This window comes from Natator depressus, chromosome 1 (assembly GCF_965152275.1).
Source record: "Natator depressus isolate rNatDep1 chromosome 1, rNatDep2.hap1, whole genome shotgun sequence".
NCBI classification, from domain to species: Eukaryota; Metazoa; Chordata; order Testudines; family Cheloniidae; genus Natator; species Natator depressus.
In genome coordinates, this window is record NC_134234.1 from 246,642,426 (window position 1) to 246,662,468 (window position 20,043).

Genomic DNA, 20,043 nt, shown 5'->3' on the forward strand with positions numbered 1-20,043 from the left:
AAGCAAAGCAGGAGCAATAGTGAAGCAATGGGAACTTATTTGGTGTGGTGCCCTTCAGCTGCATTTCAGGGAAGCCTGAGGAAGGATTGCAGGTGTTTAGTATGAGTCAGCCAAACACCTGATAATGGCATTCAAAGATGTCTGAACATGGACGCAATTTGCCAATCTCTGGAAAGCTGAAATACTGGGGGGGGGGAGGAACGGGGGAGAATTATCACAGCTTCATTCCTGTTAAGAAATTTTCCAGGGAAGTGGCTCAGTAGCTGATACTGTAAGGCACATTTTCCTGACACCAGAAATTTAAAACTCTGCTCATTGCGAGCTTGGTCCTGAAAGGGGCTGAGATATTTCTTGCAGATATTGAGCACCTTCAACACTGATGACACCTTCAGGAGTTCCTGGGCAACAATTGTAGGATCAGGCCCTAGTTCAGTCTCTCTCAAGAAGGCCTCCACAGCTAACAAGCAGATAGAGGAGTCTGGCTGGCTGAGGCACGCAGAATTAAAAGCAAAATCCTGACCAGCTGGCTAGTCAGCAGTGAGACTATCAGGGGGTCAGTCTGACATGAGCATTTAAAGAGGGGATGATATCATGTCAAATAAACGTCTGCGTCTCCAACTGCTAGCTGGGACGGTTTGGAACAAAGACAGAGAATGAGGGCTGCCCACTGTGTCGCACTGAGCAGTATTACCGAAAGTTTGCACAACATAACAGGCCAAAGCTCAGCACCCAATGCATCAGTCTCATTTTCAAATGGAGGAAAATCTGTGTCTTTATAAATGGGCGGGAGCGTTTTATTTTAACTATCATACTCTTTCAGGGCCCCATCCTGACTTCCGCACACTACTCACAAAGTGGAGCATGGGCCACAGCACTGGGCCCCTAGTTCTTACCCCACATCCTTACTATGCCACCCTCCTGCCTTACAGGTTAATGTGTGTCTAAATAGGGGCTGGGTGACAAAAGTCAAAGCAATCCAGACAAATGAGTTTTGGAAAGCTCAGCGTGATTCAAAGACAGCAGAATTCATGGATTATTTAGGACATTATCAGTGCCAACTAACCAGTCAAATAAATAGATTAAACACCCAATCCAAACCAATGGGCGTCTTTCCACAGACTGCAATCTGAGTTCAATCAGGCCCTTTAAGAGCAAAGGTCACGTGTGGGATAAATTATCTCACAAACACATGGATTTTTAATATATCACACGGTTTTGCAATTTATCATGTGCCTTTAGCCAACTCAGCTGCTCAGCCAGCTTCACTAGACGACTGCTACAAGCCTCGGAGCCTCTTCATTCAACTGCCACTGGTTTTTTTTCCCCAAAGGAATCTGTTAAAGAAACTTTTCCTTCTTTCCCCTCAAATGTGGAATTTTCCCCACAAAATTATACACCTCTGAGGCCCAAGATGGGTAATTTTCAGTTCTGCCGCTGTCACAGATTTAAGGGTTGAGATTTCAAAGTTAGAAACAGGAGATGGATACCACTGGAAAAGGAAGATCCCTGGCTTTCCAGAGTGGTTCAGGACTTGTTACTACACCAAGGGCCTGAGAGATCAGCCATTTTAGGTACAGTAAAGCTATTTCAGGTATTTTTAAAGGGTTTTATGGTGCCCTCTCATCCCTATACAGTTGGACCAGGTGGTAAAGTAGGTGTTTGTATACAAGAGTTGAGATCCCCATCCTCTGCTAAAGCTATTGCACAAAACAAAATAGTTCCAATAAAAACATGTAAAGCTCTCTCAAACATTTTTCTGTCACATATGTGGCACATACATGATGATGCAATGTGGTACAAATACGTTACCAGCACCTCTTGAGGGGAAGCAGTGTTGCCTAGTGGTTAGACCACTAGACTGGGACGCACAAGACTTGAGTTCTATTCCAGCTCTGCCACGGGCCTGACTGGAGAAGTTGGGCAAGCCAGTTCCCTTCTCTTTGCCTCAGTTTCCCTACTGGTAAAACAGGGACAATGACACCTTCTTTCGGAAGCACTTTGAGATCTACCGCTAAAACGTGCTGTAGGAGTATTATTATTATATTGTCTTGGATGACCTGTAACGTGTGGGGCCTTTCCGGCGTCGCTCTCCCTGTGTCTAATGGAAAATGGCACAGCTACCACCCTGTGCATAAAAAGAAGGCTCTGCCCCAGCTGACAAGTTGCAGAACTGGTCTGAAATCAACCAGATGAAATTAAAAAAAGACCAAGTGCAAATTTACTACACTTAGGAAGGAAAAAAAAAAATCAAACCCACACCTACAAAATGGGGAATGACTGGCTAGGTGGTAGCACTGCAGAAGAAGGATCTGGGGGTCACAAATTAAATATGAGTCAACAATATGATGCAGTTGCAAAAAAGGCTAATGTCATTCTTGGCTGTAATAACAGGAGTGTCGAATGCAAGACATGGGCGGTAACTGTCCCGGCTACTCGGCACTGGTGAGGATTCAGCTGGAGTATTGTGTCCAGTTCGGGGCAGCATATTTCAGGAAAGATGTGGACAAACTGGAGAGAATCCACAGGAGAGCAACAAAAATGCTAAAGTTTAGAAACCCTGAGCTATGAGGAAAGGTTAAAAACCTGGGCACATTAAGTCTTGTGAAAAGAAGACTGAGGGGGCAGCTGGTAACAGTCTTCCAATATGGGAAGGGCTGTTACAACGAGGACTGGGATTAATTGTTCTCCATGTCTGTCGAAGGTAGAAAAATAAGTAATGAGCTTAATCTGCAGCAAGGAAGATGTAGGTCAGATATTAGGAAAAACTTTCTAACTATAAGGGTAGTTAAGTTCTGGAAAAGACTTCCCAGGGAGGTTCTGGAATCCCCAGTATGGGAGGATTTTGAGAAAAGGGTTGGACAAACACCTGTCAGGACCGGTCTAAATTTACTTGGGCCTCCCTCAATGCAAGTGGCTGGGCTAGGTGACTTCTCAAGGTCCCTTCCAGCCCTACAGTTCTATGATTCCATGATTAGCTATTCCTGGAGCCTGTCCTCGTCACCAGGTCCCCAATCCTGCAACTGACTGTACATGGCCAGAGCCCCATTTGTGTGTGGATCCCTGCCGTTGTCAGCTGGGCTGCCCAGGACCATAGGAGCCAGTCTGTCTGCACGCAGTCAGTCACAGGATCGGGGCCTAAATAAAGCTAGTGTCACTTACTGCGTTTAAATCCTCAATCCTTGTGTTCACACCATCAGACATTTCTCGACGTTCAGTAGCAGACTCTGGACAGGTATATACTGTAGCACGAAACCTAGTATGAAGAAGGGGGAAAAGACCCAGTCATACTTACTGTCACTATGCACAGTCATCTGTAAGGCTATTTGCACACTCTTTTCAGTTGAAAACTGGTCCCCATCTCCACTTCATGCATTGAGATGCACTGGCACTGAAGCTGAGGTGCAGTTATACATAGGAACCTCCCTCAATCCAACAGTAAATGAGACTCTCATTCAAATGTGGCTGCTCAGACAAAAGGCCTCTCATTCTGTGCTGTGAGTTAAGGTACCTGATTTTCCTTAGGTCATGTCTATCCATACAGCTCTGCAGTGGGGCAACTGAATGGATACAGCTGTATCGCTGAAGCACGTCTGGTGAAGATGCTCCCTATACTGACAGGAGAGTGCTCTCCAGTCAGCATAAAATACCCATCTCCATGAGTGGCATAAGCTATGTTGGCAGGAGAAACTCTCGCGCCAACACAGCGGTGTGCACAGAAACACTTACGATGGGGTAACTCATGTGGAATATTCACACTCCTGAGCAACATATGTTTTGCCGACATGTAGACCTAACCTTAGTGGAAAGGATTTTAAAGTGTGACAAAAATAACATTTTCTGCAAAGCCAAAGTGGGTGAGGTAATATCTTTCATTGGACCAACTTCTGTTGGTGAGAGAGATAAGCTTTTGAGCTTACACAGAGCTCTTCTTTGGGTCTGGGAAATGTACTCAAGAGTGCCACAGCTAAATGCAAAGTGGAACAGATTGTTTAGCATAACACATATTTCAAGGGAACATTCAAGGTGAAGAGACCTGTTAACATTGGTGGGTTACAGATTGTTGTAATAGGCCATAAACCCGGTGTCTCGATTCAGGCCATGATTTTTAGTGTCTAGCAAAGTCATGAATTTAAGCTCCCAGGCTCATCTTTTGAAGATGTTGTGCAGGCTCCCTTTGAGGCTGAGGACTGAGAGGTCAGATATAAAGCGATCGCTTTGTGAAAAAACTGTTCACCGACAGGCAATAGGGTGTTTTTGTCTTTTCGGGGGGGGAGGGGGGGGGATCATTTTGTTATGTGAGTTCATTCAAGAACATAGTGATTGTCTCATTTCACCCGCTTAGCTGTTACTGGGGCATTTCATGCAGTTTCTGAAAAGTCAGTCATTGAACAGAGCAGCCAATAGATGTCCCTGTAGCACCATGTCTTTACAGTAGCCATTCACCTTTCTCTTTGCATCACAATTGCAAAATCAGCATATCCCCAGTCAGTGAGCTGTTACACGACGCTTAAGAGCCTTCACTGAGGAAAATTTTAATAAAACACAGTTAGTCTATAACGTATGTTTTCTATATTTATTTGCCAGTGTAAACAACTAAAATTGAGAATGTACAGTATTGTGTAGACTGAGGCCAGGCCTACACAAGCAGTGCTATACTGGGATAGCTATAGTTGTATACTACATCAGCAAAGGACTCCTAGCATGAATGCAGCTATCGCAGCAAAACTGCAGTTTGTATAGTAAAACCACCCCCGAGTGAAACAAGCTATACTGGTGAAAGCCGTTTTGACGCTATAATTGCATCTACACAGGGAGCTTCTGCTGGCACAGCTGTGTTGGTCAGGAACCACACTTCTTCACACTCCTGACTGGCACAGCTATGCCAGCCGAAGTCTGTAGAGTTTACCTGGGCTGGGGCGTGGACTCAATTATGTCAATCTAAAAGTGTCGACCCCAGTAGAAGCACTTTTATATCGATAAACCTGTGTTCACACTGGGAGGGTTTTGCTGATTTAACTGTACAGGGATAGTTACAGTTAAAGCACGGTCTGCATGACTAAGGCCTTGTCTACACACAAAAGTCTACACCCCCCCAATCTGGATTCAGCCATACCAGTGTAAATGTGCTTATACCAATATAGTTGAGGCCTGGTCTACACTGAGACTGAACTAGCTACATCGCTCAAGGCTGTGAAAAGCCCCCGAGTGCTGCAGTTAAGCCGACCTAACCCCCGGTGTAGACGCAGCCAGGTAGACTGAAGAATTGTTCCATCAACCGGCTTACTGCAACTCAGGGAGGTAGATTACCTACAAAGACTGAAAAACACCTTCCATTGATGTAGGAAGGGTCTACATGACAGTGCTAGGCAGCAGTTGTGTCACTGTAGCGCATAGTGTAGACTTGGCCTTATTCCTGTACAGGAAGGGGAATAAGCAATATTGGCATAGAACACCTTTATTCCAGAATAACTGTAACCACAGTAGGGGTTGTACTTGTATAACTAAAGCAGTCAAAAAACAAACACCACACACCCCTAACATAGTTATACCAGTACAAAAATTACACACAGAGCAGGCTGTAGTTTGTGTTACACTCATGTAGTGTACACTGACAGATTTTTCTGGCCTGCTGTCCACTGGGACCCTCACAAAACGAGACACACATCTCACGAGGCTCTCTCAGTGGATAAGATTTTTAACTGCAGAAAATAAATGAGTGCAAGGTAACATATTAGCTTCTACTTATACACAGATTTCTCAGTCATTAGCTGTTTGATTCATGCAGCGATGGCATACTATCTAGTGCTCGTGCCACCACTGTCACTTCAGGGGATGTCACAAAGGCTGTCCTGAGATATGGCTCCATGAATCAAACAGCTGAAAAAGAACGCCTAGAAGAGAATGCTGCTTTTTTACACAAGGATACGTGGTCAGATTATCAGCTGGTGTAAAGCGACCATTCCATTGATCGTTTTAAAAGACAGCATGTGACATTTAGAAATGCGTGTCACATTATGGTCTCAAAGCATGTCACGGTATGTTTCCCAGAATCAGTTCTAGCCCGTGCGTGAGGAAGAACAGTGGCAAACTTAACAAAACACACAGCCGTGTATTTGAGCCCTCTATAATCACAACAATATCTCTTTACCTAGCCTCCCACTCTGAACGGGATCTCTAACCACAAAACATCCTGCAAAAGAATCCCAGGGTTACTAGCCCCACTTAATTATCTCCAGCTTCTTATGCTTCAGAGCTCTTAGCCCATCTTTTAATTGGTATTTTTAATCAAACTTGAAAGCTTATTCCACCATGCTGTAGAGTTCCTACATTTTGCACATTATCACAGCAATGCTACTTTGATCGGTTAACAGCCCCTTTGCATATTAAATATCGCCTTTGCCTTCATGACAGACATCTATGAAAGCTGAAGGAGAATTCAGCAGGGAACCCTTACACTGATAAACCCATTTTGGCATTCACATTAGCATCTAGGCAGCCACCAGCTTAAGAGAAAGGGGAAAATCTCCTTGTTCCCACCCCTCCGTCTCTTTAATAAATTTGTGCATGGGATTAATGCTCATGAAATTGGCAGACTAATGTTATCAGTTAGAGCCAAGCATACTGGAAGTGAGGGATGTGCAAACATTTCATATACTGTTCCCCCAATCAAAGCTTATTCTAACCTGTAAAAGTCCTGCTATTCCAATCCAGGGGTTCTGCAGAATATTAACTGTTAATGGTTGTGCTTAATTGTGCACTGATGATGTTGGGTTTCTGATGTGAGCAAATGCTTTTTAAGGACTACAATGGCACCACCAAGTTCACTTCTACTTTTAAATTAACCAGGATTAGGAGAACCTACGGGCATGTTCATAGAGCCACTGCTCAGTGTCTGCTTCCCACAAAGGAGGAGTCTGCTTCAGCTCTCAGGTAGAGGGTGTAGGTGTTGGTGCCTAACTCCCTTTGAATTTAAATGGGATTTGAGTACCTAACTCCCTTAGGCTCCCAGCTGCTGCCCTTTTATTCAAGGGGCAGAGGTTCATGCTTTTAGCTCTGGGGACCTGAGTTCAATCTGCACTGAGAACCAAAATGATGATGGTTCTTATATCTACTAAAATTGTTTTCTGAAAAATTCCCGCTGGTTCTACAACGGATTGGGTGGTGGCACCGGTGAGAGCCCTGGCACAGACAAGCCTTCAGGCATAGTCGTCGCCATGTTACATACATGAGAAATTTTTGTTGTTGCTTATTGCAGCACGCTGTAAAGGCAGCCAGTAAGGGACTGATCCCACTCCCACTGAAGTGAAGGACAAAACTCCCATGGATATCAATTATGCAGGAGCAGATCTTAAAGGTCAGATTGTCAAGTTGGAGCTCCACAGTCAAAGACCTTTGCTGGGAAAATTCTCCTTCCCGATCCAGTCCTGACTGAGCCTAGGGACCAAGGAAAAGACCCACCCACCAGATGGCTGTGTCAGGTATGGTCAGTTCTGGTTCTCACATAGGGTTCTTTCTTGGAGTCACCATTGCAAAAATCTGCCAGCCTTAAGACTTCGGCTAACCATGCCAAAGGGGAGGGGGTTATGTGTGAGTGACAGTTAATCAAATCTGACTTACACAGTACAAAGCCCATCAGCACTGAGTGCTATGAAGCAGTAACGCAGTATTCAGACCTGATTCGTTTTTTTAAAGTTTGCTCAATAGGGTGGGAACGAGACGGAATGTTTAAGATTTTAATTTTAATTTTTATTCTTTGCTGTTTCATTTTGACACCAGTTAAAGAGACTAGCACAGAGGTCAGCAGTTAATTCAATACAGAAAGGTTTATTAAAAATATAGCACCAGATCCTTTAAACAGAAGCTTAATAAAATTTGTCCTAAATTTTCAAACATGACTAGAGATTTTAGGGATCCCCAGTTTTGGACTGCCCATCTTCTGACACCCTAATAAGGGCCTGATTTCCATAGAGTGGGTGCTGAGACCTTCTGAAACCCAGGCCCATTAAGGTATCAGCTTAGAAATCTAGAAATTGAGGCTCCTGAAACCTCTAGTCACTTTGGAAAACTGAGGGCCTTAATTTTAAAATGCCAAAGTGATATATATTTTTATTATTAGACACAGCAGAATTGAAAAGCAGGATAGAGCAAATTGGTAGAACTGACAGCAGAGTGCTGAGAAATAATCTCTACTCCCAGGCTCCTTTTGTCAATCCTGCCAAGTAAACACCCCCGAAAGAGTCATTGCTACTTTCTCAGCAGCCTGCCTTACCCATCACAAATCTTCTTGATTTTTTGGTTGAGCTGCTCTCCTTGATAGAAGATAATGAACACATTCTTTTTCATCTGTTCCTTCTGAAAAGCAATGCAGACAGATTTTAAAATGCTCATAACAAAGTACAGCACAGTACTGAAAAGGGAAAATTTTTAGTCACCCTTTTTCAACAGCATTTTTAAAATAGTTTTCCAGGAACAATAATTAAAACACAAAATGCTGTTCAGAGGGGTTCCCCTGGTTGCAGACCCAAGGGCTAGAATATCTGTTGCAGGCTGTGTATACTGGAGACAGAAGGCCAGCAGGAGTCCTAAGTGTGACCGTCAGAGGAAGCAAAGGACAGGGCTTCTTGGGCACAGAGCTTGCTGGAGGGACAGACTTGGAAATTTCTGAGCGAGAAAACCGCTGTTTGTTTCTACTGTGTTCAGGGACACACAACTTTGTGTACACTTTCATAAATAAACAAGAATACACCAAGAACGTACCTGACAGTGAGTCCTCATCCTATTGAAAACAGCCCTACAAGGCCCTGATTATTGGCAAACTGCTCAGGCCAAATGGGCAACAGTGATCATAACAAATGAAAATGGGGAAAACAAAGATCTGTTGTGTTTTAAAGAGGGCCTCCCCACCTCATATTTGTCCCGCCTCTCTTACTATATGGATTAGCCTCTTTGAACCCCAGGTTTAACTAAGGTGGCAGGTACAGTAGAGTGGCAGAGGGTTATCATGGCAGTAGTTTGGGTTTCTCTACAGGGGTGTGTGTGTGCACATAAAATGGGAAGGAGGTAAAGCAGGAGTATACCTACCGTAATAGGGTCCTCCAGGGAAGTGTCCATTTCAGTGTACCTCAAATAGATGTTTCCCCTGCAGGCTCTCCACAATAAACGCTCAAAAGGCACCATCCTTTCCCTTTTTATCACCCCTGCTGTGAATCTAGGCAGTGTTAACAAGACCGATAAATGGCAGGCATATTTTAAATATTTTTGAACATGTACCATACTGGGTTTTATAATCATTAAGGCGCCGTAGTCTACGATAGACTGTATTTACATTCAAATCCAACCTGGGACCCTGGCCACAGGTGTGGCTGTAGTTAGGTGAGGCCTCTTTATTAAGAGAAGTTCAAGCACGGATCTTACTTCTTAATCTATTCACTTTTCTCTATCTTTTTAGGGGGCCATAAGCCCACCTCTCTGCTTCACGATTAGGGGAGGGAGGGAGAGGAACAGGGAGAGAATGATTCATTCTCTTCTTAAATATGTGAAGCGGATACAGTGATGGTGAAAGGCACCTGGATGACAGCACTGGAAACTGAAATACTCTCCATACACACAGCCGGTGCAGCATAGGTAGGGCATGTGAGTTTCACCATATTGACCGAACAATGTACCTCAGCCTCAACCCGATGAGGTCAAAGGTTTAGAGCAGAGTTCAGTTTCCCGGCTTTCTCTCCCTCTTTCTCTAGCGCAAGGCTGGAGTAACTAAGCCCTGACCCAAGGCAATCTTGCCATCATGAGGGCCACTGAAGAATTGCCTACTTTACAAAACACCACTATATGGAGATTTATCCACGACGAGCTAACACAGTGCTGAACGTGACTTGTCTCAGCCAACATTGCTGCAAAGTCACAGTCAGCATCATGCCATCTGACTCGACTGCATTCAAACTCACTGCAGCTTTCTGCTGTAGACAAGCCCTGAGTGTAAACTGCAGCGGTGGTTTCTGTGATGTGCATATCTTTCATTAGAACATAATGGCCATCCTGGGACAGAACAATGGTCCATCTAGTGCAGTATCCTAAATTCAAACAGTGGCTGGTGTCAGAGACTTTGGAAAGAATGAACAGAACAGAGCAATTTATTGTAGATCCATCCCCTGTCATCTAGTCCCAGCTTTTGGCAGTTGGAGGTTTTGGGACACGCAGAGTATGGGGTTAAATCCCTGACCATTTTGACTAATAGGCATTGACAGATCTATCCTCCATGAACTTATCTAACTCTTTTTGGAACCCAATTATACTTTTGGTCTTCACAACATCCCCTGGCAATGAGTTCCAAAGGTTGTGTGAAGAAATACTTCCTTTTGTTTGTTTTAAACCTGCTGGCTATTATTTCACTGGGAGCCCCATGGTACTTGTGTTACATGAAAGGGTAAATAACACTTCCTTATTTACTTTCTCCACACCAGTCATGATTTTATAGACCTCTATCATATCCCCCCTTAGTTGTCACTTTTCTAAGATGAGCAGTCCTACTCTTATTAATCTCTCTTCAGATGGAAGCTGTTCCATACCCTTAATCATTTTTATTGCCCTACTCTGTACCTTTTCCAATTCTAATATATCTTTTTTGAGATGGGGCAACCAGAACTGCAGTCATTATTCAAGATGTGGGCGTACCATGGATTTATACAGTGGCATTATGATATTTTCTGTCTTATTTATCCCTTTCTTAATGGTTCCTAACATTCTGTTTGCTTTTTTGACAGTCACTGCATATTGAGCAGCTACTTTCAGAGAACTATCCAAAATGACTCCAAGATCTCTTTCTTGAGTGATAACAGCTAATGTAGACCCCATCATTATGTCCGTACAGTTGGATTATGTGTGCATTACTTTGCATTATTAACATTGAATTTCTTCTGCCCTTTTGTAGCCCAGTCGCCTAGTTTTGTGAGATCCCTTTGTAACTCTTTGCAGTCTGTTTTTGACTTAACTATCTTGAATGCTTTTGTATCGTCTGAAACTTTGCCACTTCACTGTTTACCCCTTTTTCCAGAACTTTATGAATATGTTGAATAGCACTGGTCCCAGTACAGATCCTTGAGGGCCCCCATAATTTACCTTTTTCCTCTGTGAAAACTGACCATATATTCCTACTCTTTGTTTCCTATCTTTTAACCAGTTACTGATCTGTGAGAAGACCTTCCCTCTTACCTGACGACTACTTAGTTTCCTTAAGAGCCTTTGGTAAGGGACCTTGTCAAAAGTTTTCTCAAAGTCCAAGTACACTATATCCATCGGATCAGCCTTGTCCACATGCTTGTTGACCCCCTCAAAAAATTCTAATAGATTGGTGAGGCATGATTTCCCTTTACAAAAGCCGTGTTGGACTCTTCCCTCATATATCATGTTTATCTATGTGTCTGATAATTCTGTTCTTTACTATAGTTTCAACCAATCTACCTGGTATTGGAGTTAGATTTACTGGCCTGTAATTACCGGGATCACCTCTGGAGCCTTTTAAAAAAATCGGTGTTACATTAGCTATGCTTCAGCCATCTGGTACAGAAGCTGATTTAAATGATAGATTACATACCACAGTTAGCAGGTCTGCAATTTCATATTTAGTTCCTTCAGAACTCTTGGGTGAATACCATCTGGTCTTGGTGACTTATTACTGTTTAATTTATCAATTTGTTCCAAAAGCTCCTTTAATGACACTTTAATCTGAGACAGTTCCTCAGATTTGTCTCACAGAAAGAATGGCTCAGGTGTGGGAATCTCCCTCACATCCCCCAGAGTGAAGACTGCTGCAAAGAATTCATTTCGCTTCTCCGCAACAGCCTTGACTTTCTTGAGTGCTCTTTTAGCACCTTGATCGTCCAGTGGCCCCACTGATTGCTTTGCGGGCTACCTGCTTCTAAAGTACTTAAAATAAATTTTGCTATTACTTTTTGTATCTTTTGATAGTAGCTCTTCAAATTCTTTTTTGGCCTGCCTAATTGCACTTTAACACTTGACTTATCAGAATATATGCTCCTTTCCATTTTCCTCACTAAGTTTCCCAGAGGCCACTCAACAGCTGTCAGATGGCAGTGATTTTCAGTCACTAGGCACATTTGAACCAGTGACCTGGAGCTGAAAGGCTGTCCATCCCATTTAGCAATAGTCTGAGCCATAAAGATCAGTTTTTAAATCATCTATTGTCTCCTTCAAAACACTAATGTTGCTTTCATTTTAATCAATGAGTTACAATTAAGAGACTGAAAAGCAGCCTGTACTAAGCTGTCCGAAGATAGGAACTGAATTCAGCAAACCTCTAAGACTGGGTCATGGTGCTGAAACCAGCTTATTAATGCTGGTGGAAGTAAAAGGGAAGGGTATATTTGCATTGGCCTTATTAAAGCTATAAGCCTATAACCACACTGACCCCAGCTTTGCAGCCACTGCAGTAGGAGTACTTCTTAATTCCAACAGACCAGAAGTGTCTTCATTGAAGAAATCATCTGGGAGATTGGTTTCTGTCTGAAAGCAGAAATCATCATTTTCTTTTGAAATTATTTTAAAAACACTAACATGTTCCAATGGATTTAACTGTTGTCACGTCTTTACTGTTGCTATTTTTTGTCTGAAGACAGTTTTTTACAGAGAGCTAGACCAAGTGTCTAGACCAAACTTTCAAGTGTCTAAGTGACTTAGGAGCCCATGAGATTTAGGCACTGAGAAGCCTGAGACCCAGTGAGACTTGGCTCACCAAGGCATTTTGGAAAATTTGACCTCGAATCTGCAGTAAAGGAAATCTGGAGTCTTTTTTACCCCCCCCCCCAAATAAAGCCAAAAGCATAAACAACTTTAAAATTCATCAACCCCTCTGCGAAAAGAAAGAAGGACAAAACGGACAGATAGTAACACATCTGAAGAACTCTCACCTCAAAGAAGTCCTGAGTTTTCTTCAGGAGATGTTTTAGTTCGGTCAGTTCTAGAAAGTTCTGTTTCAGGGTTTGCTGATTCCGATTGGCTTCCTGCAGCTCACTCTCCAATTTCTCCAGAACTGTCTGTTTACAACCAAAACAAAACAGGAAAGATTCAAGACAGGCCCAGTTATCCTTTTACAGGCTGCCACATCCCTATCAAAAGGATTGTAAAATAATATGGGCAGACGTACGATTGTGCAATGAACATTTTAAAATATGCATCGGCTGTTTAGGAATATGCACACAGCTATCAAACCCCTGACCTTCCCCCGCCACCTTCTCTGTTACATGCAGTGACTCAAAGTTATATTTAGGCATTAAATTAGGCAAGCCAGCAGACCATCATTCTATGTGAAGAGAGATCATGGTCTCTTCCCAGACAAACAGTGACAGTCAATCTTGATTAAAACCAATCAGCGATATATAAATGCAGTATTATTGATCTAGTACACAGGGTTGTGCCACAACTACAGAACAACATGGCTAACCCATGAGAATCTGTCACTGGTGAGTCACTTTCCTCCACTTCTGGGACCCACATGTTTTTCCTGAGATGTTAAATATATGGGTATATATGTAATTTCACTCCTTCCCTGCCCAATCTTGCTCCATATGCCCCCGAGGCAGGGCAGAATTCTGTACCTCCAGATCAATCATTTCTCGAGGCAGGGGGGTCTCAGGATACTTTTCAGGTTTGAAGATCACAATCTCATTTTCCATTTCATTTTCCAGAAAGCCTGCAAGGAAACCACACAAAAGGCACTGTTAGGCTTTCCCTGGGGTCACTGACACGGCCTGTGGTGGTGACCCGCATGTGACATCATGACACATGATCACAGTATTCAAATGTCATTCGACACTTATTCTAGGAGATTCACCAAATATTTGTGGAACTCTTCGACACCCAAGAATCTGGCTCCCTGGAGCCTCCCTCAGCAGTAAGGAAGCTGCTCCTTCTCCAGAGGAGATAATTGTATACACCTGGGAATCGTGACTGTAGTACGAAGCTAACCTAATCATAGACACGGCAGTGGAAAATGATCATCAGTTCATTGTGCCTGCTCTCCAGACTGCTGTTCCTTACAATACAGCATACAGTGGTTTCTCCAGCACAGTTTCAAATCCTCAAGGGGTGGGGCTACTCCAACCTCCCTTAGTACTCCTGGTGGAATTCTGTACTAAAAAATTAAAAATTCTGCGCACAATATTTTAAAATTCTACAAAATTCTGCATATTTTATTTGTCAAAATAACACAATATAATCACACCAGTTTCAATTATTTTTGGTCATTTATTTCAAAATACCTGTCAGCAAGTATATCTGTAACAATACAGACAACAAAAAGATTAAGGAAATGTTTTTTGACAAATAGATTCCTTACTAAGCATATTAATACAGAACTCTGAGTAATAATTCATTTAAACTACAATACAGAACCATATTTCCCACACCCCTCAGAAGCAAAGTGCAAAGGTTTGGGGGAGTCAGAGCTAACAGAGGCGCTGAGGGAGAGGAAAGTACATTGCTGGGAAGGAGCCTGGGTGTGAACTTGGAGGGTTGTTGTATAGGGTGGGAAAAGTATGGAACAGGGGAGCGGAGGGATTGTTAGGGAGCTTTCCCCATGCAGACCCTGGCTGACCCCTAGCCTCTCCCATTCAGTCAGACACATCTGCCCGTCCCCATGTGTCTCTGTGCTCTCACCCAGCCACCCTCTGTCCCTGTACCCCCTCCCTATGTGTCTCTGTGCCTCCACCGAGCAACTCCCTTGTCCCTATGTAGCTCTGCACCCCCCATCAGCATGTGTCTCTATGCCTCCACCCAGCCACTCCCCTGTCCCTGTTTCCCTGCATCCCCTCCTCCTGTATCCATGTGTTTCTGTGCCCCCACCCACCACTCCCGTCCCCATGTAGCTCTGCACTCCTCCCCCTGTCCCCATGTGGCCCTGCACCTCAACTCTCATTCAGCCCCTGTCCCAGTCTGTCCTCCCCCACTAGCTGTTTTGAACCCGGCCTGACCCGGCAGCATCCCATACTGTCTGTCTCCCCATAGCCCTGTCTCCTGACCTGGCCCGCTGTGAAGAAGGCAGCTCTCGCCTTCCCTCGCTGGTGGGGAGCTGCAGCTTTGCTCTATTGCCACAGCACCCTCTGGTGCGCAAAAGGTGGAACTGCAGCAACATTTTGGCAGAAGCTTTTTTCCTCACAAAAAATTAGAAATCTGCAGGGCTCATTAATTATGCGCATGTGCAGTAGCGCAGAATTCCCCCAGGAGTACCTCAGGAGAATACACTGCAATAGAATAGATCCCACTGGTAGCAAAGGTTCTTTGCTATCCAGCCTACATTTTTCCTGTGTTTCATTTCATACAATAGATTTATTTAGACACCTTGAACCTTGCACCTCCTCGTTTTGATATCACAAAGCCAGGGTTTGGTGCCCAGGCTCCTGGACAATGAATGAGACAGGCACCTGAGAATGGGATTCACAAAAGCCGGCATGCTAGGCAGCTCCTCACCTGAGCTAGCTAATGGGAGATGCCAAAGCAAGGGGTGAGTCCTTGCCCCACCCCTCTCAGGGAGTTCACCGCCTAAATCCAAGCTGGAGAGAGGTGCCACCCTCTTTTGGGATTCTCTCTTGGTGCTAGGGGCCAAGTGGAACAGCTTCAACAGGAGAAACGGCGGAAACCCCATATCAGACTATCCCATAGGCCAGCGGTTAGGGCACTCACCTGAGAGATGGAAGATCCCTGTTCAAATCCCATCTCCTCGCAGCTGGAGCGAGACTTGAACTAGGGGTCTCATGCATTCTAGGTGACCAACCTAGCCACTGGACTAAAAGTTATGAGGGAGCTCCTCCTTCCCTCCCCTCCAGTTGTTTTGTGTGAGTTCACCTGCAGGGGCCCAATCTGGTAGGCAAGCTCTGGGCCTGCTTACCAGATTGGGCCCCACAGGTGAGTTGGGCAGAGGAAGGCTGATCTTCCTGCAGTTCAGGCATCACACTGGGGCTTGGACATCTGGATGTCTAGAGCAAGGCAGCAGTGCACGTGCTCGGAGAAAGAAAGACAGGGGCAGAGGGAACTTCTAATGCAAAAATGTAGCCGCCAAATTAGTTTCTTTGCCTACAGCATTCAGTGGCAGCTGACCGGGGGTTTGTGAATCCCGGTGGGGCCTGATTCTGGGATTTAGGTGCCTAAAATAGCAGTTAGGGTACCTATGTCTTTTTGTGAATCTAGCCCTATATCCATGGCCACTGACTTTTTGTTTGCACCCCTTCAAAATCCGCACCCTGCAACACCAACTGAAAAACTGTCCCCAGGCAACAACAGCTTTCACCCTCCTCTCCCCGACAAGCAGCACTTGTCTTAAGTATCCAGGGCCCTCTTCCAAAAGGGATAGGGCTGAAGGCTGGAAGGTAGGAGACCTACGGTCTATCCCCAGCTGTGCCACTGACCCACTGAGAGACACTGGACACGAAATTTAACCTCTCTGGCCCTCAATAGAGCCGCCTGTAAAATGCGGAGAATAGTGCTTACCCACCTTTGCAAGGTGCGTGAGGATCAATGGGTGATTAGCACTATAAATGCTAAGTGAGTGTAATTATTTCCCCCTCACACAGTAGAAAAGTAGACATTTTAAGGATCCTATGGACACTTCACTGGATACCATTTCCTAGCAAGCCCCACAAAAATAATGACTTTAAGAAAAAACAGCTTAAAAAAACCCCCCTTTTTTATTGCCTGCCGGCTTTTTAAAGAAATCTCTGACTGGGACAGTGTGCTTTGCTGCAGGAAGTATGTTCTAATGGTTAGAACACGGGACTAGGAGTCAGGACCCCGGGTTTCATTTCCAGCCCAGTTGCTGGAAATGTGATTTTATGCAGGACACTTAACCTCTCTTCTGACTTTACCCATATGCAAAATAGGTGTGATACGTACACTCCCCCTCCCCCTCCCCCTCCCCAGCCCCAGTAGTATAGTGGCACTTAATTGGTGCATGCAAACACTTCAAAGCCTTCAGATGAAAAGTACAAAGACTTTCTAATGAAAGCTTTGCCATCTTTAGAACAAATTCCATTCAATTTTGCTAGTTAGATCACTTTGCCTTTTGAAATAGTAGATTACCACTTCTGGAGCCAGTAGCATTGTACAAATGTCTACTTACGGAGGATCCTCTCCAAGGATTCACATCTTCTGACTTCATTCACAAACTTTCTCTGGAAGCTGTTCACATTCACATTCAACTAGAAATTAAAAAACAAAACAAAAAACCAAACAAACAAATCCAGGGCTGAATGCACATTGCCAATTGGGAGACTTTTAGTTTAACTGTATATTAGCGTGGGTGAAAGATGCTGCCTTTGCATATTACTGAAACTTGTAGCCTCCTAGCCACACAACAGGCACCACACAAACAATGGGAATACAAAACTTCTTCAGACAATCACTGTGCCTCAACCTTAACTGGTATGCTTGGCCCATTCAGTCATGGCTTCTCTGGCTGCCAGAGGTCTGAGCAGGGGTAGAAAAGGCTTCTTGGATTTTATAGAAATTAAGGCCAGAAGGAACCACTGGGACCATCTGGTCTGACCTCCTGCATAACAGGGACCACAGAATTCAGCCAGTGATTCACTCAAGACAGCCTGCTCATTATCCTGACAGAGGAGAGTTCTTCCCCACTTGCCACCGAGGAACTGAACCAAGATCCCTGAACTTGTGTCACCAGCGCCACTGAACAGGCATCAGACAATTATTCTCCACCACTGCTGACCTCGCTTGGATATGAACTGGGGTCCTAGCAATGGGAGACTTGATATTCTCCTGAACAAGACTCTGAATCCTCTTTCCTCTCATTTCTTTAAATAACCAAACCTCTGTTTGGGGATGTACATGCCAATGTCACAGGTGTAACTATTTGGGGTGTAATTTTGTGAGGCACATTCCATATACCTTGTTTACACTAAGCAAATTAGTAAACATTTATCTGCACTGATGCAGCTCCACCGGTGGAAGACACTAACCATTGCCTCCTGTCTGCAGTACAGCTTCCACCATTGCTACCAACAGCACCACGGCAGAAAAAATACTCATGAATTTTCCATGTCCCACAGCAGACTCTTTTGGTCTGCTAATTCACCAAGGATATGTCTGTCGCTATGCCATTCACTACTGGCAGTTATCAATAAATCTCAGCTTCAAGCCTTGTATAAATACTTTATAGTCCCTGCCTTGTACAGATAAATCTCATGCTGCAGTTTTTGCTCTCCAAAAACAACGTTCTTGTAGATACCCACTTTGGAAAACCACCAAAGGTAACCAGGTGATTTAGGTGGGTGATGGGGATTGACTTTAAGGATATGCAAATGATGCCTAATTGGCATGCAGAGAAATGGTTCATATTTTCTTAGCTGAATCTAACTTCTGGCATCAGGCTCAGATTTAGCTGATGAACTGGAGGAGCAGCATCTTCCTTGATGGGCTTAGATTTTTGCAGAAGCACCACACTGTGCATATACTTCAATCATGCATAATTGGCATCACATGGAGACATTGCATCCTTGCTCATCTTTACTATAGAGACTACAATACCCAGCAAGCAATGCTCTATCTGGAGCCAAGATGTCTCTGCTCTGATTACAATGGAGCTCTGTGGATGTAATTTCTGTGGATCGTATCTCCATATTAAATTATGGGTGAGGGTGGCCACAGACTGCATTGTAGGGTAGTAGACACCCTTGGACTCCAGCAATTCCAAATACTCCCCTTACAAGTTGTTATAATTCTCACAGAAGAAACCCCCTTTACTGTAGATAATTTAGACTGTGGCTCTGTTTACCATACTGTATCTGGCCTTAAACAGACATATAAATAAACCTTTACTTTCAATTTTCAGACAGGGACACTGTTCAGGTAATCCGATCAAACTGGAAAGTCAATGATAGGAAGAGTATTATGTGTAACAGTAAACTCAGAGTAATTATTGTTACGGTAGAACCTCAGAATTATGAACACTAGAGTTATGAACTAACCAGTCAACCACACACCTCAATTGGAACTGGCGTATGCAATCAGGCAGCAGCAGAGACCCCCCCAAAAAAGGGGAGGGGAATACAGTACAGTACTGTGTTAAATGTAAACTACTAAAAAAAAAGGAAAAGCAGCATTTTTCTTTTGCACAGTAAAGTTTCAAAGCTGCATTGAAGTCAATGTTTAGTTGTAAACTTTTGAAAGAACCACCACAATGTTTTGTTCAGAGATATGAACAACTTCCATTCCCGAGGTGTTCGTAACTCTGAGGTTCTACTGTATTTGTATTTGAGTAGCACCTAGAGGCCCAAGTGAGATCACAGTCCCAGTGTGCTCTGTGTATACACAGACTGTCTCTGCCTCCACAAGTTGACCATCTAAATAGACAAGACAGATAAATGGAAATATTTTTATCCCCATTTTACAGATAGGGAACCGAGGTGCAGTGAAAATAAGTGACTGGACCAAAGTCATGCAGGCAGTCTGTGTCAGAGCTGGGAATTGAACCTGGATCTCCCAGGCCACCGCCTGAACCCCATGGCCTCCTTCCTTTCCAGAGCAAGACAGGTATTTACAGTCTTTATGCCAAGCCCTTCCAGCATAGGTGCTGGAACTAGAGATGCAGGGGGTCTGCCACATCCCCTGGCTTGAAGTGGTTTCCATTATAGACAGGGATTACAGTTTGGTTCAAGGGTTCTCAGCACCCCCACTATAAAAACTTTTGTAGCATCCCCGCTTCCAGATTAATCTATTGTCCCAGCATCTTTTGGGACCAACCACATTTCCCGTGGCCCTTTAATAGCTGATCCCAACATTCCTACCCGAGAACCTCTCATAACTACTTACATCTCTGAACTGGACCAAGCCCAGCTCGCCAAGCTCTGCAACGCAGCAATAGGCAGCCTCCACCTGGAGAAACAGCTGCATCAGACACATCTCCTCACTCCGGAACATCGACGCCATCTTGCTCGCTCTTGTTCTGCACCAGTGTTGATGGGAGAATTAAGGTGGTGACGCTGGCTCGTTTGCTTTGTGACAAACTTTAAAATGTAA

At 44.1% G+C, this 20,043-nt stretch overlaps 1 protein-coding gene across 3 annotated transcripts in view; it reads right to left on the reverse strand.

Annotated features, from left to right (window-relative positions):
- The window catches only part of ATP6V0A4 (ATPase H+ transporting V0 subunit a4), a 49,138-nt gene that overhangs the window by 25,622 nt on the left and 3,473 nt on the right, over positions 1-20,043 (reverse strand). For 2 of the 3 annotated variants that reach the window (XM_074940316.1, XM_074940335.1), the window contains exons 2-9: positions 19,837-19,969; positions 17,129-17,207; positions 13,614-13,708; positions 12,927-13,052; positions 12,428-12,522; positions 9,082-9,208; positions 8,270-8,352; positions 3,160-3,253 (exon numbers count right to left, since the gene is read on the reverse strand). In XM_074940316.1, the coding sequence (XP_074796417.1) occupies positions 3,160-3,253; positions 8,270-8,352; positions 9,082-9,208; positions 12,428-12,522; positions 12,927-13,052; positions 13,614-13,708; positions 17,129-17,207; positions 19,837-19,953 (816 nt within the window). In that variant the 5' untranslated portion in view covers positions 19,954-19,969. Of the gene's footprint in view, positions 1-3,159; positions 3,254-8,269; positions 8,353-9,081; positions 9,209-12,427; positions 12,523-12,926; positions 13,053-13,613; positions 13,709-17,128; positions 17,208-19,836; positions 20,031-20,043 lie in introns of all 3 variants that reach the window. The other variant, XM_074940325.1, reaches the window with a different exon arrangement.